This window comes from Cheilinus undulatus, linkage group 21, assembly GCF_018320785.1.
Source record: "Cheilinus undulatus linkage group 21, ASM1832078v1, whole genome shotgun sequence".
Taxonomy (NCBI): Eukaryota; Metazoa; Chordata; class Actinopteri; order Labriformes; family Labridae; genus Cheilinus; species Cheilinus undulatus.
Genome location: NC_054885.1, coordinates 19,642,377 through 19,667,825, shown reverse-complemented (window position 1 = coordinate 19,667,825; position 25,449 = coordinate 19,642,377). Strand labels below are relative to the sequence as shown.

The following is a 25,449-nucleotide window of genomic DNA, read 5'->3' as shown; positions in this document are numbered from 1 at the left end:
TCTGCTCAACTTTAGAATAAAACATTTTCCTTCCTTTGATCCAAAGCTGCTGTAGGTTTTACTTCAACAGTATTAATATTTCATCTGACAAACAGAACAAAGGAGCTTTTCCTCATTTATACCCTGAAAGTAGACTGTACCATCATCAGAAGGTTTAAGAGGTTCCTCATCTTTTTAAATTAATAAAACACATTTTCAGCAACTTGGATTGCTTTATTTAATTTGTTTTCTTCAACAGAGCAATTAAAAACATGAACAATAAAATTAAGGAATGCAACAACATATTGAGAATGTGTAGAGGGGACTGATGTTATCAAGAAAAGTCTACAGGCTGTAGCTAGACAAGCTGTCCCACTGATCAGAAGAATATTTGACTACACTATTAATCCCAAATAACAGGATGGTAAGTGTGATTCATTAACTTTAACACTGGACTTTTAAAGATTGAATTCCATTAGAGAACATTTAAACTTTGACACTGCAGATAAAACAACTTTATTCCTACATAGTGAGTTATAACAGGAAAAATACAAGTGTAAGAATAAATGTAACCATTTCAAAGGGAATTTTATATTTTATGTTAGATTAAAACACTGAAACATTCTTATTTAGCTATACAACATTTCACTGATAGTATTGAACTTCTATATTTGTCAGAGGGTGTGTGATTAATCAAAATGAACTGAAAGCACTGAACTCGAAGAAGTGTGAGTATCCGTATCAAGTATAAGTTAAAACTTCCCTAAAAAGCACATAAATAATGTTTGGTTATTTGTTTTGTTTTTTGTCACAATATTTTAAGGACTGAAGCTACAGAAAGAAAAAGAACACCTCAAGAGTGCATAGCACATTAATTTTAGACCATTGCCCTAATGATTAAACTGTTGTTTGGGAAATACACAGAACAAAGTAGAGTAAAACAAGAAGTCCACAGAGATCTTCCTCATAAATAGTGCCTTTAAATATGACTGTAGGGTGGTGAAAACGCACATTAACTTAGAACTGACACTAATTGTACGAAATAAAGTTAAGATGCAGTAGCATGCATAATAGTTCATGCAATTCCTTCCCACCAAAACTTAGCTGATGCTCTTGAGCACTATAAAGGGCAGCCATCAAGCTTTAAATTGCTAATCTCATATATTCTGCAATGATTGCAGGTAAAATGTTAATAGACTTGCAGGTAGGAAATACAGTAAGAACTCTTTTCAGATTCCTCTGCTGCCTTTGGTAAATTTATAACTCATGTGTTTTGGTCTTGTTTTGGAAAAAAGGACTTTAAACTCATGGTAAGTGCCTTCTCAGGCTTATACTAAAAAGAGTATCCCTTGAATGGAGAGGGGCTCCTCCTTGTGTGTGTGGCATCCTGGGCAGCCTGTTGCTCCTGCTTCCTCACAGGTTTTGGGAGTGTCATCTGGTGAGCACACCACAGGGCTGTGCGGAGCTTCCTTGTGGTAACAGCAAGGTCTTTCAGTGCAACTGCCAACAGCACTGTATCTATGAAACAAAACTGAGTTCACAGCAGCAGTGTTTAAGAGAAAGAAACATTGATCCACTTTTAACAGGACTTACCTCTTTCCTCTGTGAAATGAGCTCTCTGACTCTTGTGTTTTGACATGTTGGCAATCTCTTCCTTGCGTCTGGCTTGGGTGATGCAGACTGCCGTATTATGCATGTTTAGTATTGTGTGGATGTTTGTATGGAAGGAAATGTTGTGAAGACTCTCCATTTTATCAAGAAGACTTGCAACCTGCAAAGCAGCAAAATGATCAAGTTCCACATTTCACACCAGCATCAGACATGCATTTCTTCATGTGATGATCCACATGTTTAACAACAAAAATCAGTGGCAATATTTTTTAGCTTAAAAGTATATTCATATGCTTACAGATATATGATTTATTTAAACTCAAAATTCCCATGATATTCCAAATCACAAACGCAGATGATTCAGCTTCATAAGAAAAGAGATGTGACTGCATGGGTAGGCCTACTTCTCACAAAAAAGACCACGGTCTACACCTAAGCCCTGCACTTTTTTACAGTGAGGACTCTATGCTTAGTAATGAGCACACAAACATGCAAAGAAGGTTCATGTATAAATGTCAATAAATCTTATGTAAAGATTAACCGCTTTCTTTGGATTGATTCTAAGAAGATTGATTATATGCAGGATCCAAACTAAGCAAACCTTAGGAGATCAATCTTTTCCTATGCAAAAAAAGCGACAAAAATCTACTGAATGCTTGAAGGCTCTCAAGACAAACTTCACCTGTAGGTGGCAGTATAGCAGCAATAACAAATTCAAGTGCCTCACCCTGGCTTGTTCTCTCATTTGCTTGACAATCAGGTGGTCAACTCTTGATGGGTTTGCTGGGGTTTTGCACATGTTAGTGTTGATCACTGCTGCAGTCTTTTTGCCATGGAATGTCATGGACAGGATAGCCTGTGCCTGAAAAACAAGCCAGAAAATAGCGTTTCACAACCAGAATAGCAACAAAGGGTTATTTCTTTAACATAATTTATTCATATACAAGCATATGAACTATCTGACTAATTTACATTCATATTTCATATCACAACCACACTAATAGATGATAAAATGTCTGTTGCTCATGCAAGATACAAAACACAGTGAAATAAGTTTATCTTTTCAGGGTTTTTCCTGCATCCAAAACTTGGAGGCAGCTGCCTACGCCTAATTTTGCACTGGCCCTCATCACAGTCTGACATGTGTTGACATAAAGAACACTGTCCTTTAAGGGAAGTTAATGATTACAGTCTCCTTTCTAACTGAAATTAAAGCAATACACCAAAGTGCTGGCCATGGCACAACAGAAATATGCAACCTAACTAAGAAAGCAAACAGAAAGATGTAAAAGGTTTTGAGCAGGAAATGATCAGTTTTTCACTGCAGTCAAACCCTATACAAATGTAGAGCCATCAGTTTTCCCTGATTGTTTACCAGAGGAATACCAGGATTCATTGTCCATTTTCCATCAACTCTTCTGTTTGTATGTTGTTGCTCTCTGTCTGCCATCTAATACTGCCATGTCTAAATATTAGTTATTTTAACATAAGTCCTAATATTTCTTGATTACAGCATTGCTTAGTGGGATCAAAATGTCAACATGCTGATGTACTGTGCAAGTATTTGTTGGGGGAAAACAGCCTATGATAATAAACAGGTGAAAACTTTGTGTAAGGAAAAGTACAGGATTTTCAAACCAGAGTTTCCAAAAAGGACTGAGGTTCTCAGACATTTTTCTATGTAACATGTCTGATACTTGCTTAGAAAAAAAGATATTACAGCAAAAACAGTGGACTATTGAAAACAACAATGGCAAATTTGTAATTATAAAGAATCAGTCCATGGATCTCTATGGATGTACTCCTGATTTGGACTAAATATTTGACTGGATTTAGATTGTGTGGACTCGTTCTGATGCAGCAGGACTGTTTTTGATTGAATACTGTGATCAGGAGAGTACAGGAGAGCTTCTAATGGTGAGCTGTATCACTTTTATTATTGTTTGTTTGTTGGCTGACAAATGCATTAATTTTGAATGCTGTGGTGGTTTTATCCTGACATTTTTTTCATTGTCAGAATCCTGGGAATCAGAGCTCTTTGCTGGTGTAAAACATTTTATATTTATATTTTGTAAATAAAGGAATAGTTGCAAAAAAAACAGCTGCTGGCCTGTAGGTGGGCCCTCTGTTTCTTGTGGGATCAAATAATAAAACAGGCTTTAATGTGAGAATTGTCCTTTTTTCAATAACACTGATAATAGAATTTCTAATGTTGCTTGTAAAAGTGTTTGGTTGTGCCAGTTTGTACACAGCACAGAGTCAGAAAGGTACCACTGTATCATTTTGAGCCAGGAAAAACCCTTCTTGTCTGTCCACATCCTGAGCAAAAGAGATACAAACACATAGGAATTTCTATGTAGTGAATTATTTTATGTGTCTGTGTGTGAATAATTCTGTAAGAATAACTGACTAAACTACTAATAAAAAGATGGAAAATTTTCACCATGACTAAAATAATCAGGCACATGATAAGCAGAAAATATTGTACATTTTCACTGAACAAAATCTAATGCTATGGAAAACTGCCCAGTGTAAGAGAGCTTTCCTACAAGAAAACACCCAAAACAAATATAGAAAATATATTTTGCTGGTTCCGATGTCAAAATGAACAAGTGGTTTACCCTCAATTTAAAAAACAAGCAAAAACAAAAAGCATACCTTCTCTCGCTCCTTCTCCAAACACTTCCACTGCTCAAAGCACTCATCCAGGATCAAGTTAAGCTGGAACACAGGTCCTCCTTGATGCATCATCATTGAAGTAGTCATTGTGGGGGCCACACAATGGTAAGTGTTTTCTCTATTGTGGGCCATCGTGACATTAGCACTGGATTTGAAAGACCAATCACTGGCTGACCACATATCAACAGTGTCCATGCAAGGAGCAGCTCTTCCATAGCACAGTGTGGACCTTGAGCTAAAGTTGTTGGAGGAGTTGATGGCAACGCTCGACATCCTTCTCAAATCATTTACAGGGCAAATTAAAGGCAGGAGCTGCTGTGTATTCCCGACACCAAAGATGCTATTTTCTTCATCACTTCTCTTAAACTGCAGGTTCTCCATGGGCTCAAAAAAAGGGTTTTGTGAGAGGCCCTGTCTGTCATCTCCTCTCAAGTCAGTGCTGGTTGGGGATGTGGTTGCTGGGATGCCTTCTCGCAGAAAAGTAGACATTAGGTTCCTCTTCTTTTGCTCCTGCATTGCTGGCTTGGTCTTTCCCTCCATCCTAGCCTGCTGGATGTGCTGCTTTGTGAACTTGTTTATGCTTATGTTTGGGATGGAAGCATTTTGTCTGTGCATGGTCATCTTGTTTAGGTGTTGGTTTTGGCAATATGAAGATGCAAAGATTGAATTCTGTTGCTCAAAGTGGTCTGTGTTTTGAGGGCTGACACCAGGTAGATCTAGGAGGGCATGATAATTTAATGTTTGGTTATTTGCTCCTCCATTTCTTTCCATCCACTCGGACTCAAATTTTCTCCCCAGCGGCCTTTGAGCCTGTAGTCCAGGAGTGCTTGGTAATGACATTGCAGGAGTGGTGATTTTGCATTGTTCACCCATAGTGTCATCATAGTGCATGGGCATTGACTGCCTTTGCATGTTTGGAAAGTCACCACAGTACAAGCCATCATCCTCAACAGACATGAATGACTGCAAACTGTTGACCAGTTGGTTGATGTCTTTTTCAGTGTACTCATCATTAGTGCTGGTCTTTGCACTGCTCCGGTTGAAGTGGTTTTCATAATAAGGAGGAGAACACAGACCGCTTTTTTCACTTTCAGATCTCAAGATATTACTGAGATTAGGGAAGTGGTTCTTCTGCTGACCATTCCCCCTGTCTTTAAAAGGCACTGTGCAGCCATGTTTGCTTTGTTGTATCTGGGACAGATAATTGTCTCTGGTGTTGGGCACTGGTTGACCTGAGGGCTGTTTCTTAGGAGGTTGAGCATAGCTGTCTCCATCTCCATTAGGCAAATTAAGAAGCCACTGCTGATTTGCAGTGATGCCATTGTGATGCTGAACAAACTTTTCCAAATCCTTGTAGACTGATTGTCCCTGTGTTTTACCTAAAGCTTCAAAAGTTGCATGGTTGATAGGAAAAATATAATTCGGTTGTGTTTTTGCTTCTGTTTGAGAATACTCCAATAGTTCTTCTGCCAGTGGGGACCAGACTGGATTACTGGTAGGATGGCTCCTGAAAGAATCAAGAGTTTTCTTTATGTTTATCTTCTTAAAACGTTTTATTCTTTTTTTTTCTTTTTTTTTTAACTGCAATAAGAGAAGTAAGACAAGACAAGACTTCATTGATCTCTGGAGGGTAAATTCTGCCATATACTGTACTATACTTACACCACACTGCCCAAAACCAAAAATGTGAAAAAGTTAGACCTTGACCTACCCATTGCTGAAGAAATTGTCCTGCAAATCAGCTTCATCCAAAATATTTGAGACAAGATGCTGTAGGCCAGTCTCCCCATCACAGTCAGTGTTATCTGTAGGTTTCCTTCAATGGCAAAAAACAGGTTATTACAATATGACAGCATTTTTTGGACAACAATGCCATATTTGCCCGTATCAGCTTTCTGTTTGCTGCAAGCATTGTTTGAAAGTTAAGAATGAGGCACAGGTAGACAAAACAGTGAAATAGGCAACCCAGGAAGAATTTAAAAATAAGGATGCATCTTAGAGATGAAAGCTTACACTGACACTTTGACTTGCCTATTTTTAATTATATACCATTCTTCACCTTCCATTCATTTTCTATCCATTTTCAGGGGTGTGCCCTGCCTCTTGCTCAATGACAGCTGGGATAGGCTCCAGCCCCCCGCCACATTATTAAGAGTCAATTCATAAAACACTTCAATTTGGCCAAGTTGTTCCTCTATTCCTCATTTTTCCAGAATATACATGTAGTTAAAACTGAATACCTGCTTTTGGCATTGCTCAGGGCACAACTGACAAGGCCAAAGGGATCTTCATGAGCACCTTGATGATGGATAATGGATGGTCTGAGTTGTTCTTGCATTAACACACTGGGGTGTGAAACGGCTGTCGATGCCAAGTTGCCCGTGTTTCCAACCCCTCCACTTCCACTGGCCTGAAAACAAGAACAGAAACATCACTGTGATGCTTACTACAATTGAAGTAATTGGCTCAGAAATTTTCAAGGATACTTATTTATGCAGCAGTAGCTAAATTAATTTATAAGTAATGCAACAGCAAGTCTTTGTATTAAATCACTATACTTAGTACTTTTCTTTAAATAATTTTAATTTCTGTGCGTTTTTTCTCTATATTTTCATATTTAGTGACATGCTAACAAAACTGGCCTCTAAAGGAAAATTTGTTTTGACTGACAATATCTTGATATTCATCCAATAACCACCCCTTTCTAATGGAAATGTGAAAAAATTATATTTGAAAAACATTGTTCTATCATAATTTTACTGCATTTTACTGACTACACAGAATTTGTTCTTAACAGTAAATGAGTGTGTTTTTCTAAACAGGCCTAAGGGTTAACAGGGGTTAAAAATGAAGGAACGAAATCAAAGCATAAATCAATAATGGTGAAAACGATCTCCAGTTTGAATGACAATTGTGAAAAATACCTTGAGTAAAGAGTTTGAAAGTATATCCAATAAAATATAATGGATTAAGAGCACGATCCTCTAATCTTGTGTCAGAATCTAGATAATTCAGCAGTTCCCTTATATAGAATTTTTAACTGGTTGCTTTAAGTATTCCTTAAAATGCAAAAAAACATAGTAACAATAAAATTGTAACTTACCTGGCGCTGTAATGAGGGAAAGAGTGAATATGCAGATGCGCTGGGATGCCTATCAAATGCCATTTTGACCTCCTTTAAATTTGAGCAGATTCTTTACTCCATCAATGTTGGTGTACTGACAAGACACAAAACATTACTTATTAATACCTGATATTGCATACTGGGTTAATTTCTAACAGAAACAAAGGCGAACTCCCTCTTCAAAGAAAGCAGCTCAACTAGCTAACTTAGCCGTTAACGGCAGTGGATTAAGCTAGCGGTTGGTCAACGGTACTTTGGAAAAAAATGGACCAACTTTCGCCAAATTAAAACAGCTTCCTTGCCAGTAAATCTCGGCTTATTTCACCGAAAAGAAACAAGAGTGAAAAACCGGCCTCACCTTGTCAGCTAAGACTTTGGTAGAACTCAAAGTGGTTGTCTTCGCATTATCGTTGAGGGCTCTCGTGCCACTTCTCGGTCAAAAAAAAGAGAGCTGATGTCCCCCTCGCGACCTAAGGACATTGGAGGAGTTTGGTTTGATGACTTCGATTTATGGTCCAATTAACATCAAGCAGAGTGTAAAAGCGCATAGCAACAAGTATCTGACCTTGCCCTGTATTAGACCGTAGCACACATAATAATAATTATAGTTATAATTATAATAATTATAATCATAGTTATAACAATAAAAATAAAGTTATAATCGTTTTAATAGTAATAATGATAATATAAATTGATGGATTTTGAAGCATTTCCATGTTTGTGTTTTCATATATGAGTATAAAAAAACATACATGTGAAACGCTGGGTTATTACTAATTTCTCTTCTGATTAACTTTTCACTTTCAGTTTGTTTCCCACCAATTATGTTATCTGACTGTTAGAAACTCATTAAAGAATTGATCAATTAATTTACCCTTCATGGTACCATAGTTTTGGTTGTGAACATTAGTTTGCCTTCACTTTAAAACAGGTTGGGCCAAGCGATCCAGCTGTGACGTTAAGCTGACGATGTTAATTAAAGACGGTCTTTGCGAAACGACAATACTTTTCAGAGTAAAAGCAGGCGAATTTGCAATAATGTCGCAGCATGAAATTGCTTGTAGTTGAACTTATCAGTAAAGCCGTTTATTATTATTAGTGTTATTTTTAAAATTATTATTATTATTATTATGGACGGTTAGTTTGCGCGAAAACATAGGACATATCAATCAAGATACTGTATCTATGGTTTGTTCTTTAACGTGCCACGTCAGTACATGCAGACAAAATACTATTATCGTTATTGTTTCAAACCGAAGGTGTCGAGAATTTATTCAGGCTTATTAATTAATATTAACAATTGCTCTGAGTCTTCATCAAATCAATACACAGAAAATAGTTCTAAATTTATTTTATTTTATGTAAAAACACTCTGGCACTGAAAGTTTTGAACTTGTTTTTATGAGTTATCTCTGACTAAATAAATAAATCCAAAGCGCGTGGGAAATCAGAATTTTATTGTGGAGGTTACTCCCGGAAACTCGATGTCCTACTGAGTCCATCTTGACAATAACGAGGAACTCAAAGTTGAAGAATAGAAAAAAAGTCAGCAGCCAGGAGTGAGCAAAGACCAGACCAAGGACTAAGAGAACACCGAGCTGATCTTTAGCACTAAAGTTTCAACTTTTGGTCTCGTGACCTTCTTGCAGAGCTTATGAACTGACGAGTTTACCGTAAATTGTTCAGATTGAAGTTGCTTCTATTTTTTCAACAAAATGACTTTTTGCAAGACGTTGTCTGTTACCCTCCTGCTGCCTCTGCTCATATCAACCCAGTATCAGGGGGACAACGGAATTGTGATCCCAGAGCATGGATTTTGTCAACCGATTACAATCCCTCTTTGCACGGACATAGCCTACAACCAAACTATCATGCCTAACTTAGTGGGCCACTACAACCAGGAGGACGCAGGGCTCGAGGTGCACCAGTTTTACCCTCTTGTTAAGGTACAGTGCTCACCGGAGTTGAAATTCTTCCTTTGCTCCATGTATGCGCCTGTGTGCACAGTTCTGGAGAAAGCCATTCCTCCCTGCAGATCCACATGTGAGAGAGCCAAGCAGGGCTGCGAGGCTCTCATGAACAAGTTTGGATTTCAATGGCCTGACAGACTTCGCTGCGAAAATTTCCCTGTGCTTGGGGATGGACATATCTGCGTGGGCCAAAATGATTCCTCTGCTGCCACCGTGCCCCCCATGGTGCCTGTGCCGGAGACACAGGATCTCTCCATGGTCCTCACACGTGACAGGCCTTTCCGCTGCCCCCCTGTGCTTAAGGTACCCCCATACTTGAATTACAGATTCTTGGAGGAGAAGGATTGTGCAGCTCCCTGTGAGCCATCAAGGAGTGGTGGGAATATGTTTTTCAGTGATAAAGAAATACAGTTTTCCCGCACATGGATTCTGGTCTGGTCTTTGCTTTGTTGTGCATCTACACTATTTACAGTGACCACTTATTTAGTCGACATGCAGCGCTTCAGATACCCAGAGCGGCCTATCATCTTCCTATCTGGCTGCTACACTATGGTCTCCATAGCCTACATAACTGGATACTTCCTAGGAGACAAGGTGGTGTGTAACGAAAGCTTCATTGCAGATGGATACAAAACAATCGTCCAAGGCACCAAAAAGGAAGGTTGCACCATCCTTTTTATGATGCTCTACTTCTTTAGTATGGCGAGCTCCATCTGGTGGGTCATCCTCTCTCTCACCTGGTTCCTGGCAGCAGGTATGAAGTGGGGCCATGAGGCTATCGAGGCCAACTCTCAGTATTTTCACCTGGCAGCCTGGGCAGTCCCTGCTGTCAAGACCATCAGCATCCTTGCCATTGGGCAGATTGAGGGTGATGTACTGAGTGGTGTGTGCTTTGTCAGTCTCAGCAACCTGGACCCCTTGCGAGGCTTCGTGTTGGCTCCTCTCTTCATTTACCTCTTCATTGGGACCTCTTTCCTCCTGGCTGGGTTTGTGTCGCTGTTCCGGATCCGCACCATTATGAAACATGACGGCACCAAAACGGAGAAGCTGGAGCGCCTGATGGTGCGGATTGGTGTGTTCAGCGTGCTCTATACCGTCCCCGCCACCATTGTTATCGCCTGCTTCTTCTATGAGCAGGCCTTCCGCCCACACTGGGAGCGTAGCTGGATCAGCCATAACTGCAGGAGCCTTGCCATCCCCTGCCCTCTTCAAAGCGGGCCCCGCATGACCCCAGACTTCACTGTGTACATGATCAAGTACCTGATGACTCTGATAGTGGGTATCACCTCTGGTTTCTGGATCTGGTCTGGAAAGACCCTACAATCATGGCATAAGTTCTACGCAAGGTTAACAAACAGCAAACATGGAGAGACCACAGTGTAGAATAATAACTGTTTAAAGGACTAGTTTGTGTATTATTATCTGTTTCTAATGTGATAGGTAAGTAGCTGACAGCATTTTGTATTCTCCTCAGCTTTATAGCCTCACATGCATGCCAAGCTGAGGGTCAGGCTCTGACAAAGAGCAAGCTGGATAAACAAAGACTGAACCTGACTGTCTGAACAAATAACAAGCATGGCTATGGATGCCATGTGCTGAAATCCTCTCCTCCCCCTCTCTGGCTCTTTTCTTGAAGCCAGCAGAAACTCAAAAGAAGGGACGATCAAGCAGCCAAGAACATTAGAGAGAGTGGGCAAATGTGCAGGGGAAGAATGGCGGTTCATCTCTGTAAACCTTTCTTGTAAATAGTCCTTGTAAAAAACATGAAATTATATATTTGTACTTAAAGAGTAAAAACTCCTTTAATCTATCAGTGTACCTGCTTTACTTTTGCACTTTCATGATGCTGCGGACAGAGAATATGTTCCTTTTTTAAGGTCATAAATTACATTTTATATGATTAAAATAATGCCTGCTTGATGATTTGAAAGAAGCTTTTTCATTTTAACCCCAAGTTTTATTTTACCAGAAATTGAGTGGGAGATATGCAGTTGTTTTTTCAAAAACAGGTCTAACAGTAAAGTTATATTTCATTGGGTTCATATCTTTAACCATAAAGTTTCCCAAAGGGTTAAAGGTTTAGTCACACCTGAACATCTGTTGCCTCAGACTGGAAGGCAACAATAAAACATTATTGGAATTCTTAATGAAAATTAGTGTCTTACACAAGACTGCAGCAGTGTGGGAAGCATTAGCATTGAGTTTATATGAAGACACACCCCTCTGTGAAACATTTATCACCAAACTTAAATCTGTGCTCTGAAATATTCCACATCTGCGTGTGAGAATGTGTCTGCGACCTTGCTCACACATGAACATGGCCAAAACTAAACAAGGACCCTTTCTCCCCCTGTTGTTTTGGAGAGGGCTCAGTTAAACCAACAGGACTCATCTGCTGGGAGAAGTCAGAGCTGATGCAGAGGTGTGAAAATGTTCCTGCTTGCCTGTCTGGTGAGGGAAAAACAAGGGTGCTCGGCTTTGCTGTCGTGTTACTTCTGTGGAGCCAGTGCGCTCCGTGCCAAGTTGGAATCCCCCAAGCCACGCATGGGTGAAACTCAACCTTGTCTGCGGTGATGTCATCAAGCAGATGGGTGTGTTGGAGAAAGTTGATCCTCTTGCCTTGAAGCACAGACTTTGGGTTAGAAACGGGTGTTATAGTTGTGCACACAGACTCAAGCAGAGGTTGAATCACTGCAGTATATTGAAAGGATTTAGATTACAGCTGATATACTGACATGAAAAGTTGTTGAGTTTTCTTTCTGAAATCTGGGTTTAACCCTCTGTAGGCTATACTAGGAAATTCAGAATTTAAGCCCTAAAATATTATTGGTGGACATCACATTTTTTTTAAACTTTTGTCACATGTGTAAATGTTCTCACTATTATGGTGAAAATCAAGGTCAAGTAGGTGGCCATATATGGTTCCTTACCTGTTTATAATAAGAAAAAATAGAAATGAAAAATCCATAGCTTATGCATTTAAGACAAGGCAAGCTGATTTGTATAGCACGTTTTAGCAACAAGGCAATTCAAAGTGCTTCACACAGGACATTAAAATACAATGGATGCTAAGGGATGGTAATAATAACTGGAAAATATAACTGGAAATAAACACATTGAGTGTAAGGATTATTGACTTAAACCCCTATTGATAAAAGAAAAAAGATGAAAGAAATGGGTGGAAAAGGTTGTGAAATGGTATTTTAGAAGAAGAAATGAATTAAAAGTGACATAAACGGGTCAACGGGGGCAAAAAAAGGCAAAAACTGGTAAAAAAAATGTGTTTAAAGTGGCTAAAATAGGTTTTAAGTGGTAAAAACAGATGGGGTAAAGTGGTGAAAAAAGGTTAGAAGTGGCAAAAATATGCATAACAAACAGTGAAATGAAGTTAGCATTGAAAAAAATGGGTGTAAAAAGTGATGAAAATAGAGACAATAGGCAGAAAAGGTCAAAAGTAGTTTTAAATGTGTAGGCTTGGCTGTAAAAACTGGTGAAAAAATGGGTTAATAGTGGCAAAAAATAAGTTTAAAGTAGTGTGAACAGGTAGAAAAACTAGTGGGGTGGCTGTTAAGTGGCAGAAATATGGCAGAAAAGGTGATGAAAATGGCTTTAAAAAGTGGCAAAGAAGAGCAGAAAAAATGAGTTAAAATATAGCAGTAATAGGTATGGTGGCAAAAATGGGTAAAAAATAGAAAAAACTGGTGAAAACTGCATAAAATTGATTAAAAAGGGGAAAATAATAGTGGCAAAATGTCCAGATAAAGAGTTAAATTGGTTAAAAGGTGGCCAAAAAAATTGCAACATCAGAATCCAATAATAGTTTGACACACTTTCTGCTCCAGAATACATTAACTGTTAGCCAGGAAGTTGGCGCCAATGAATCTGATCCAACACACATGCATTTATATCATTAATAATACCCTTAGTATGTCTTGCTTTGAGTTGTCGTATGTTTTGATGTAGACATCTTCCATTTTTCACTAGATTTCAGTGATTGTGAAAAATCCTACACAAACAAAACATATCATGGTCATTGTGATGCTGAGAGAGACAGGAAACCGTGGAAGAGGCACATTTCTCATGTTGTGAAACTCTACCTGCATGTCAGGCATTCAACTGTTCAGTGTTATTTGTGAGTAATAAAGTGTCAGTATAAAAGGTCTCCTTTAAGCTCTACTGTTCAGCTTTATAAAGTGTGAGTTTCATCAACTTATCATGGTTAGTTTTGATTTTAGGGTCATTTGTTTGGGACCAAAAGAGACATAAGACTTAATTTTTCAAGTTCTGGAGGAAACAGGAAGTTAGTGACGCTCTGGGCCACTGATGATTGGTCAGATGGTGTGATGTCACTTCTATTATTGATCTCCACTGATTGGTTGAGAAAAATCAGAATAATGTACTGTATCACAGAGAGTTGGGAGGAGGCCGCAAAGGACCATATATGGTTCCTTGGCCCATAAAGGGTTAAGTAAAGAAAGGCTGTAATAACAGACAGGTTAGGGTGATTAAAGGTACAAACAGATACTCTGAGGTGGTAAAAAGACATAAATCTCCCCTCTTACACCCCCTCTGCCTCCCTCTTCTGTTCAGTCAAATGGAGGGGGAGTGTGGGTGAGTCAGTGGAGCGGCGCTGGGCCTTTGCCTAGTGACAGACAGTCTCCTGTGTGTAGCTCACTTCAAAGCCCTGCTGAAACCTGACTAGCTCCTTGTAAACAGTGCCGCCTGGCCTGAAGGCCCACTTCCTGCGCTTAAACTCGACTTAATGGCTGGCTTGTTTGGCTTTGCACTGAAGCAGAGAAGAGAACGAAGAGCGAGAGGATGAAGAGAAGCGGCGTGGGGTGGGTTGGTAGAGGGAGTGAGATTGTTTTAGGGTTAAGGAGAGGAGGGGTTTGGAGAGCGGGATGGAAAATTCAGTATTATTTGGTTGCTTTTGTCTTTCTCCAAGGGGTGAAACAACAAAGAGGAGAGACATGAATGATTTTGTGAATATTTCAGCTCAAACTTTGAATCTCAGTTTGTCAAAACTAAATGGAATCAGATGTGCATAGAACTCCAGCCAGGAAAAAAAAAGCTTCTCACAATGTGATCTTGATATGTGCTGCATGACCCAACTGAAAAGTCTTAAAACCACACAATTATTATTCAGGTTTGTAGCTGTCAAACAGTTCATACAAGAGGTGTTGGTTTGCCTCTTTCATGTCGGTGCCCAGTTTTGTGGTGGCAGCTGTCTCCCATGTTGTTGATCTCACAACTCAAATCTTGCATGCAGTCATTTCCTGTGTGATTGAAGGCAAGAAAGGACAAGCCAGGGATCGGGGCTAAGACAGGAAGAATGCTCCTCCGATTGATGATGTCGCTGTTATGAGAGGAAGGCCTTGGCATGTCAGAGAGGGATCATGTTCAAGCTTCAGAGTTCTTACTGTTACTATAGAGTCGCTCTTAAAGTTTGCATGAATGTACTATTAGGCTTTATAAGAATCCTGTCAGGCCTATGAATGGGCTCAGAAACAGACAAAGGAAAGGGAAAAAGAAAGGGGAAAAAAAACCCAGACATGTAGTGAGCCTGTTTCTAATCAAATCTTGGCATCTGCTCAAGAAGAACTCATACTCTGAAGGCTAACACTAGATTAGTTGCAGTCATATATTATCCTAACCATAGGAGAGCAGCGGAGACTTTCCAGAGCTCCTACTATATCTATCTGTCTCGCCCTCCCTTTAAAATCTCTACAGGAAGTGCAATATGTTCTTTCTCCTCCTATCGTTGCTTTCCGCTGTGAGTGGGATGGAGTGTAACAAGTTGGCAGGAGACGAAAGGTTTGAATGAGCATTTCAGTTTCTGACTTTGATTCAGGGCCTGCAGCCATAAATTCTGCCGCTGACAGTCTCCATGAGGTGTCCAGTTCTGTCCATTTATCTTCTCTGTCCACTGAAGTGCTTTGTTTTGTTCCTTCACAGCCATATTTGTCACTGAAAGATACATGATGAATGCCCCAAAACTTTGAGAAGTTCAACTTTAACATCAGAATATAGAACAGCAAGAACAACAGGATTTATATTTGTTTCACTATTAAACCTTTAAACCATTTGGAGCAAACAGTCCCAATCTTTTTTTTTTAACAGTCTTGGTGGCTCATTTTCACGCCCCATGCATACCATTTGTCTAGGATTTTATTGCTTTGAGTACTCAAAGGGGCTGTGACAAGAAAGCAAACACCAACTGTTAAAGATCAACTGAGGGAGGTTCTTTTTTCCTTCATTCAGAGTTGTGTTTTTGGGCTTGAAAGTGTGGGAGTGCCTCAGAAGCTCTCTAGCTGCTGAGCAGAGAGGTGCCGACAGCTGTGTGACAGATATTTTAGGAGCCTGCATGCAGCCCGCCTGGGATAATAATGGGCCTGATTGAGAGGGAAGCTAACATTTAATGTGGATCCACATTACACCACAGTGTGTACACAACTGTACCACTCGTAAACTTCCTGGGTGATGGCACAAGTACCAAAAGATAACATTAGAAAGGATGGACTGGATGCAGGATTTGAGCTATAAGATATAAAAACGGACAGGTGCTGACATGTAAAGTTTCTTTTGTCCTCGCAGCCTGTAATGAATCCACTCATTTCTTTCTTGCAAAAAGAGTAGAGAATAAACTTGTGTTTGAACAATGATGTTCAAAACACAGGCAGTTCCCCCAACTGCCTTGTGTTTGCTGCACGGGTCCCTCTTGGATGCCCATTTGATAGACCAATGTGATAAAGAGCCCTTTCACGTGACTTAAGAGGACAGCATTTGGCAAATTACCTTTTTTCTCTGGTCAGCATTTGACTGCCTCAATGGTGTCTTTTAATAAATCAAAATTTGACAACGTACTCCCTAGGGTGCTCTCAGAATTTGACTAAGTATCACCTAGGGAGCTCTTCAAGTTGGCTAAATTTCACAAAGTGCCATCTTTGATTTCCTGTAAGTGTACACATTTTGACAAAGTGCCTCTTTGATGCCCTGTACATCTGCAAAATTAGACAAAGTGCCATCTTCAGTGCCCTCCAAATGGGCTTTATTTCACCATGTGTCCTTTTTAGTGTCCTCTAAGTGGACAGAATTTGACAAATTGCCTCAATAATGCAAGCTTCATTTTTGGTGTCCTGTAAGTGGTACTGCTTAGGGTATCCTCCAAGTGGGATAAATTTTACAAATTGTCCTTTTAGGTGCCTTCTTGGTCATCAAAATGATTAATCTCAAAGTCATCTTGGATCCCCTTTAAGTGGACAAACTTTTGAAAGTGTCCTCTTTGGTGTCCTGTAAGTGGGCAAAATTTAACAAAGTACATCCTAGGGTGCCCACCAAGTGGCAACATTTGAAAATGTTCCAACTACAGTGCCTTCAAGGAGGGAAGAAAATCTACAAAGTATGCCCTAGGATGCTCTTAAAGCTAAGATCCGTCTTGGATCTCCTGCAAGTGAACACATTTTTAACGTCCTCTTTGGTGTCCTGAAAGGAGTACGTCCTAGATTGCTCTCCAAGTAGGCAAATTTGACAATGTGCTAGTGTGTCCTACAAGTGGGCTTGTACCACTTGTACCATCTTGGATCCTCTGTAGATGGACAAATTTTGACCAAGTGTCCTCTTTGTGGGCAAAATTAGACAATGCCCCCCTACAGTGCCCACCACATGGACTAAGTTTCACAGTGACTTTTAAGGTGCCATCCTTGTGGTCAAAATTTCACAAAGTGCAATCTTTAATCCCCTACAGGTGGACGAATGTTGTCTCTTTGGTTCCTTCTTAGTGGTCAAAATTTGATAAAGTATCCCCTAGGGTGCCCTACAAGTGCACAAAATTTAACAGTGTGTCATCTGAGGTGCTCTCTGAGTGGACAGCATTTGCCAAAAAAAAAAAAAAAAATTTTGGTGTCCTTTACATGAGCAAGACTTCTAAATCCCCTCTAAGTGGACAAATCGGATTAAGTGCCCTCTAGTGGGTACATGTTCAGCGGTTGAGAAAATGCTTTAAGTGCTATTAAGTTCACTTAAATGGTTAAATAGTGAATAACTCCTCATTTATTATATTATACTGTGAGTACATGTAATCATAATAAAAACAGTTTAATTTTAACCCCTGATATTTTTAATATCAACAGCAGTATTTAAGTTTTTAGCATCTTTAATTGGGCATGCAACCTGACCGGTCTTTTTGACTAGTGTAGTGTAGATGTATGGAGCATATCCACTTCTTCAGTCTCTGCAGAGTTTACCCACTTCTACATCTGACTTCTCCAGGCACATTACACTTCTGCCAAGTGGATATAATGCCATATTAATCATGGCTTCTAAATTGTTATTTTGGCTCCTGTTTTCAAAGTCTGATGTAATCCAAACAACCAGAATGGGGAAGTAAAATATAATATTTCTGAACAAAAAAGGCAGCTGGAGATACAAAAGCTGAGTCTAAGGCAGACAAATGGACAGAAGTAGTTGTAACATGTTCCTTACTGGTCTGTAAATGCAGCAGTGAGCACCTGCATCTCCAGGTAAACAAACCTGACAAACAGAAAGAGGTGCCTCTAATCCAGGCTGTAGCTGTAGTCTGCCTCCTGTGGGCCTCACTAAGGCCTCAGGCAGAAATATTGAGCCGGCTCCTCTCTGGCGAGCCCCCCCACACCCCCCACCATTTTTTTTTTTTTTTTAATGGAGGCGCTCTTAACAGCTCTTTCTGAGGAATTTACTGCCCTGGCCCAATCCCACTCAGTCCAGAAGAGGGGAGGCAGGGAAAGAGGCACACTGCGGCCTTGTCCCAACACAGCCAGAAGTGGAAATGTACAGCTTCAGGCAAGGTGGCAGCACGGCTCCTGTGTGCCCATCTGTCTCTCCATAGACCTGTGTGTGTGTTTGCTTGGTCTTACATGCTTCTGAGCTTGTGCTCATGTGTGTAAGTGAATGAGTGAGTGGTTATAGGAGGGCTCCAGCTCTGTAGGTTTTCTCTGTAATTTCACTCTCAGCTCAGCGTAATCGCTTCCATGTGGGCCCACACCAACAACAGAGTGGTGGAGGGCCTCATCCTGAAGGTGGGAGTTGCACATATGCATTAGGCTTTTAAATGCTCCCTCTCATGAAAAAGGACTTCATGAATGAAGCTCCTCTACAGACTAAAAACATGATTACTTTAGTCTTAGTGTTCTATTTTTTCCTTGTAGACTTAATAAAGAAAGTAAAGTGCAGAGATTTAATAAATCTAAGTCCTGCTCTTGGGCATTAATTCCCCAATCACTGGAACAGTAGGGCCATGTATTTCATTTACATGCTGTCTTATAATTTCCCATAAAAATATCCTGGATTTAGTTTTTTGTTTCTTATTTCCTTTCCTTTTTGTCCTGCCACACATGTTGGGCCTTGACGCCCCAGGGCTGCAGGGCCAGACAGTCACGGTCAATGTGTGAAACCAACAGAGCGAAAAACAACAGGACCTTTTGCACGTCAGGGTCAGACTTTAAAGACTCCTCCGCAGAGCTGGATCGCTGTTTCAGCTGCAGGGGAGAGAAATTATAAGTTACGAGAGTGTCTGATAGGAGAGATGGCATTTTGGGAAGTATGTGCATGTCTTAAAAAGTAAAGACAGAGGCATTGTAACATGATCCAGATGAACATTTTCAGCTTCAAACATCCCAATGTTACATCTCTGTCCATACTTTTTTGGTGAACAACACCCCCTGCTGTTTCATGGTCTCTGGCATACAAATTAAATGGTCCTTTAGCAGTAAGAAGATATTTTGTGTTACTTGACAACAAATCAGACAGTCCCTTTTGGTCTGCAGAAACATTTCATCTTAAGTGGTGATAGAGAGAGGTGGTTTGGCCAACAGGCCACACAGCAGCTTTGCCCTCTCACTGCTACAGCCTGAGGCGATTTATGACTGTTTGTCCTGCCAGCCTGAGAGCTGCTGAGGGAGATGTCAGGGGTCACTGCTCAGCTTAAGTGTTACATTTTTCACAGTGCCTTGGAAGCTTCACCACTTTTTTTTTCCCTCAAAACTGCATGTATGGTAGTGTCAAGTTTGTAGACTCTAAAATGTGCAATTGTGAGCATGCTATTTACTCTGGGGGTAGTAGCCATGAAGCTGAGATCACACTGATGTTGTGCTTTAAAATGTGTAAAAGAATAAGTTTGATATATCTGTAAGAGATTCCATGTCCTTATATTTTGCATTCATGGGGTCACCAGCTGAGGAGGAGGGCAGAGAGTAATGATAGCTAAGATCCCTGTGAAGGCTGATGGCAGACATTCATGGGGCTAAGACACCAGAATCACATGAAAAGATGGCATACTAATGAATACCAGTGTTCAGTAAAGTTTATTTAACCTTTCGACCTTAGTAACTGAAAGTTCCTTTTGAACTGTTAAATGTTGTCATCCAAAAAGTACGATAAAATAATATACAGTGCCTGTAAAAAGTATTTACCCAGTGGGATGTTTAACTTTTTTTTTTTTTTTAATATAAACCAGTCATGTTTTTTATAATTTGGCTTTTTTAGACACAAAAAAATGACAAAAAACACTCTTTAATGTCAAAGTGAAAACAGATTTCTACAAGGTAATGTCAATTAAATGAAATATTTAAGGTAAATTAATGAAGCTAGTAGTCTCACAATTAGTGAAAAGGGGATCACCTAAATGCACTGAATGTGTCTCAAGTGATTGTAGTATAAAGACACCTGTGTCTCAGAGGTCCAGCCACTGGTAAATTAGTATTCCTGGCTACCATTATACCATTAAGACAAAAGGAACACTCTAAGCAACCCAGAGAAAAGGTTATAAGTCAGGGGATAGATACGAAAAATATTCCAAGGTACTTAACGTCCCCCAGAGCTACGTTAAATCCATCATGAAGAAATGGAAGGAATATAGCAGCACATGTGTAAATCTGCCTAGATCAGGCTGTCCTCACAAACTGAGTGACCGTGCAAGAAGGAGACCAGTGAGAGAGACTACCACAACATTTATGACAAAGCTTTATATGTGAGTGGTAAAGAGAAAGTTACTGTTGAAGGAAACTCATAGTATATCTCAACTAGAGTTCACCAAAAGGTGTGTGGAAGACTCCACGGTCAAGTGGGAGAAAGTTCTTTGGTCTGACGAGACCAAAATGGTGCTTTTTGGCCATCAGACAAGATGCTATGTTTGGCAAACACCAAACACTGAACATCACCACAAACACACCATCCCTGCTGTGAAGCATGGTGGTGGCAGCATCATGCTGTGGGGATGCTTCTCAGCAGCTGGCCCTGGAAGGCTTGCAAAGGCAGATTGTAAAATGAATACAGAAAAATATATGAACATCATGGAGGACAGTCTCATTCAGTTTGCAAGAGAACTTGGCTTGGGAGAGGATTTTTTTTTCCAGCAAGACAATAACCAGAAGCATACAGTGAAAGCTACACAGTAATGATTTAAAATCAACAAGAGGAACATGGCTGAAAGGGGCTGAGTCAAAGCCCAGACCTCAGTCAAACAGAGAATTTGTGGCTTGACTTGAAAAGGGCTGTTCACACCTGATCCCAGTGCAACCCGACAGAGCTTAAGCAGTTCAGCAAAGAAGAATAGAGTAAAATTGCAGTGTCCAGTTGTACAAGCCTGACTGAGACCTGATCTTTGTGAATGACAGACCATTTGTACTGCTCTGGTTCCCTCAAGATCCCTCACACATTCTTCACTCTGTGTTGGAGTGGCTACCGTCAGGTCGCAGACTGAGTTGCAGGCTGCAAGACACAAGGGAGAGCTACCTTTGTCCTCACAGCAGTCCAGCTCCTGAGCTCTAACCCATCTGTACTCTAGCATCATATTGATGCTCTCTCCCATGAAAGACAGTCGTCCACTTGTACTGACTGCACATAGCACTTTAGAGGTGAATGTCTTTAGGCACTATCTCCCATTCCTTTTTATTTATTTTTTTGCTATTTGCATGTTTTGTTTTAAATGTTAAGTGTCTGTCCATGCTGCTGCTCTTTGTGCCTTGTAATTGCCCATCAGGGACAAATAAAGTGTTCTGAACTGAACTGAATTAAATTGAATATCCACACAGACTCAGCAGCACTCAGAGTTGAAATACCAGGTGAACCTCTCCCTCTGCTGCATTAGTAACCTGGTGGACTTTTGGATCCAAGACACCCAGCTTTTTCCATGGGGACTGAGTTGCTTTTATACAGGCTTCTACATGTGGGGATGCTGCCCCATCACCTGCTGGAACATCGAAAACCTGGAAACAAGGATCCCAAATATGCACTCTGCCCTCAGCAGAGCCCAAAAGAGACTCTTTTCTGGCTCTGGTGCCTCTGGTGTAAATACTTTATAGTTACTGTGTTAGTCAAAGAACTACAAGATCTGAAGTTCAGGCATCTTAGCTAAGCATAGAGCTATATCTAAACTTTTTTGTTGCAAAGATCCATGAGAAAGTAGTGCTTACCAGTTATGTGTCTGTCTTCAAATGAACACTGCGTTTGACTACTTAAAGTCAGGATTGAGAGCAAGCTTACCACATTTGTTAAAGTGACTAAAGATCTACATTTAGCTGCAGACAGAGGTCTTTTCTCTGTGCTTGTTTCAGTACATCTTAGTGCTGTTTTGATGGATTGTCTATTTTATCAGAATCATTTTTTTATTGTCATTGTACGACCAATTTTTTTTCCACTACCATTTAGTGCTCGAGCAGTTTCTCATTTAATATTGAAACTGCTCTGGGATATGTGCTGGTTTTCAGTCTCTTAGTTTTGGTTCTTATTGTCCTGACGCATCTTCCTGAGGGTAGCAGTTGGAACAGGTGATGTGCTGGGTGGGATGAGTCCTTCAAGATGCCAAGGGCCTTCCTGTGGCAGCAGGACCTGAACAGCTCCTCTAAGGAGAGGAGAGCACAGCCTGTGATTTTCTGTGCTGTGTTGATGACCCTCTGGAGAGCTGTCTTCTCCTGAGCAGTGCAGCTGGAGAACCAGACTGGGATGCAGTATGCCGGTACACTTTCAATGGAGCATTTGTAAAAAAAACACCAGCAGCTCCTTGGCCAGGGCGTTGCTCTTAAGGACCCTCAGAAAGTGGAGTCACTGCTGTGCCTTTTTGATAAGTGCTGTGCTGTTGGTTTTCCAGGTTAGGTCTTCATTCAGGTGCAGGCCCAGGACCTTGAAGTTCGAGACCCTCTCCACACAGGCCCCGTTAATGTGTATGGGCTGAGAGTCAGATCTGTTTCTCCTGAAGTCCACTATTATTTCTTTAGTCTTTGTTGTGTTGAGGACCAGGTTGTTGATGCTGCACTATTCTGCGTACTTCACGATGGAGTTGCCTGGGTGGGTGGGGGTGCAGTCATGTGTTTAGAGAGTGTAAAGCAGGGGGCTCAGTACACATCCTTGTGGGGAGCCAGTGTTGAGGCTAAGTGCTGTGGAGAGGTGGGGCCCTACTCTGACTCTCTGTGTTCGTTCGCTGAGGAAGTCCTTAATCCAGAGGCAGGTGAAGTGTAGGAAGCCAAGGTTGTTAAGTTTCGATGCCAGTCTGCTAGGGATGATTGTGTTAAATGCCAAGCTGAAGTCAATGAAAAGAACCCTGGCATAACTGTTTTTTTGTTCTGTGTGGGTCAGGGTGGTGTGGAGGGCTATGGCTATGGCATCCTCTGTTGATCTGTTTTCCCTATATGCGAACTGGTGAGGGTCAAATGTGGGTGGAAGTCCATGGATGATGTGGCTTCTGATCAGTTTCTTGAAGGGCTTCATTATGATTGGAGTCAGAGCAATTGGCCAGAAGTCATTTAGGCTGCTGATGGGTTTTTTTTGGGACAGGGATGATAGTTGAGGACTAAGGGCAGGGTGGGATGGTGGCCTGAGCCAAGGGCAGGTTGAATATCTTTGTAAAGACCCCAGTGAGCTGATCTGCCGGTCTTTTAGCACCCTGCCAGGGATGCCGTCAGGTCCTGCTGCTTTCCTGGGATTTACTTTCCTTAGTACACGCCTCACGTCATGTTCCTCCACCATGAAGGAGTGGCTGGTGTTGGCTGTTGGATGAGATGGAGCTGCTTCTGATGTTGTCTGTTCGAAGCGGGCAAAGAAACAGTTCGGCTCCTCTGCCAGTGCAGCATCACCATCCACAACATTGGGTCTGGGTTTGTAAGGGATATTCTAGACCCCCTGCTACACCTGCCTTGAGTTGTTGCTCTGGAGGTGGTCCTCAGTTTTGTTTTTGTAGTCCTGTTTGGCCTGTCGGATGCTCCTTTTCAGGTCTGCCCTGGCTACACTGTACAGTTCCATGTCACGGGACCAGAAGGCAATGTTCCTGTTCCCCAGCAGGGTCCTGACCTCTCCTGTCATTCAAGGTTTTTGGTTGGAATACAATTGATCTGCTTGTAAGATTTGTATTCACAAATAAAGTAAAAAAACAAACAAACAAACAAACAAAAAAAAAACTTGTTCTGACATTTTCATCACTTCCTGGCTGTTTTACCCTTAGCCAAAACAAGACTTCTTGTCACTGTGTGTGCAGAGCACCGTCTCCTGGACAAACTGAGTATAGCACATTAGCTCAACAGATACTGGTTTATTCAGCGACTTTTCCTTTGATAAAATACACATGAATTTACACAAAAAACAACTTTAACATTTTCAAAGACTTTTTAATGAACTTGTTAATTTAAATTAAATGCAATTACAAGACCTGTACACATATGTAAATAAATAAATGTGGACTTAAAAGTACAAATGAAGAAATACATATGGAAATATGAAAATAAACAAAAATAAGAACATATGTAAGTATATAAATAAATAAATGAGTCATAAAATGTCAAAAAAGACAAATAAATACATACATATTTCAACATTTTTGCTGGTTTTGCATTTATTTATTTATTTATTCCTGTATATATTTATTTATTCATTTATTTCTAACCTTAATTATTTCTGTATTTATTTCTACATTTATTTATTTATTTTTACTTTTGTCATTTTTGGTCCCCCATGGTGTGTGGCCACTTTTCACTCATTTTGCTGCTTTTTGACCATTTTTGTCACCTGTAACTCATTTGCTGTCACTTCTCAGCAATTTTTTACATGTTTTCTTCTCGTTGTTGCCTTTTTATGCCTATTTTGCCACTGACGCTGAGAGGAAACATCACCAAACAGATGGTGTGTCCCCCACATGGCTTTTGGCAAACGAGACTCCTCATAGCATTTTTTCAACAATGGCTTTCTTCTTGCTACTCTTCCATAAAGGTCAGATTTGTGGAGTGCAGGACTAGTGGTTGTCCTGTGGACAGGTTCTCCCACCTGAGCTGTGGATCTCTGCAGCTCCTCCAGAGTTCCAATGGGCCTCTTTGTTGCTTCTCTGATCAATGCTCTCCTTGCCTGGTCTGTAAGTTTAGGTGGACGGCCATTTCTCCATAGGTTTGAAGTTGTGCCATGCTCTTTCTATTTTGGGATGATGGATTGAACAGTGCTCCATAAGCTGTTCAAAGCTTGGGATATTTTTTTATAACCTAACCCTGCTTTAAACTTCTCCATAGCTTTCTCCCTGATCTGCCTGGTGTGTTCCTTGGTCTTCATGTTGCTGTTTGTTCACTGATATTCTCTAACATACGTCTGAGGCCTTCACAGAACAGCTGTATTTAGACTGAGATTAGATTACACACAGGTGGACTCTGTTAACTAATTAGAGGACTTCTGAAGGCAGTTTGTTACACTGGATTTTATTCATGGGTGTCAGACTCCAGGGAGCTGAAGACTTTGATTACCACACTTTTCAGATTTTCATTTGTAAATAATGTTGAAAGCCATGTATAATTTTCCTTCTACTTTACAACTATGTGCTACCTTGTTCTTCTATCATGCAAAATCCCAATAAAATACATTTATGTTTGTGGTTGTAACATGAAGAAATGTGGAAAAGTTCAAGGGATATGAATACTTTTACAAGCGGCTGTATGTGGACATCTTCCCTGAGTTAACTTTGATTTTATTGATGGCTCCTCTGTTAGACAGACTCATCATTCCCAGCAGATTTTGGATCCAAAGAATGAGTGTCCTATAAATCCTGATACTAAGAAGTTCATATAGGGCCCCTGCTCTCAGCAC

At 40.5% G+C, this 25,449-nt stretch overlaps 2 protein-coding genes across 2 annotated transcripts; one reads left to right on the top strand and one right to left on the bottom strand.

Annotated features, from left to right (window-relative positions):
• Positions 1–325: 325 nt before the first annotated feature.
• Positions 326–7,822, bottom strand: moto (minamoto). The gene is made up of 8 exons (XM_041778498.1): positions 7,752–7,822; positions 7,373–7,487; positions 6,510–6,679; positions 5,981–6,085; positions 4,249–5,776; positions 2,318–2,452; positions 1,573–1,750; positions 326–1,497 (listed from the first exon to the last, which is right to left on the bottom strand). The coding sequence occupies exons 2-8, from the start codon at positions 7,433–7,435 to the stop codon at positions 1,313–1,315; spliced, it is 2,364 nt and encodes a 787-aa protein (XP_041634432.1). The 5' UTR covers positions 7,436–7,487; positions 7,752–7,822; the 3' UTR covers positions 326–1,312.
• Positions 7,823–8,960: 1,138 nt separating this feature from the next.
• fzd2 (frizzled class receptor 2) lies at positions 8,961–11,237 on the top strand. Its single transcript, XM_041816994.1, has one exon. The coding sequence runs from the start codon at positions 9,109–9,111 to the stop codon at positions 10,744–10,746; it is 1,638 nt and encodes a 545-aa protein (XP_041672928.1). The 5' UTR covers positions 8,961–9,108; the 3' UTR covers positions 10,747–11,237.
• The last annotated feature ends 14,212 nt before the right edge of the window (positions 11,238–25,449 follow it).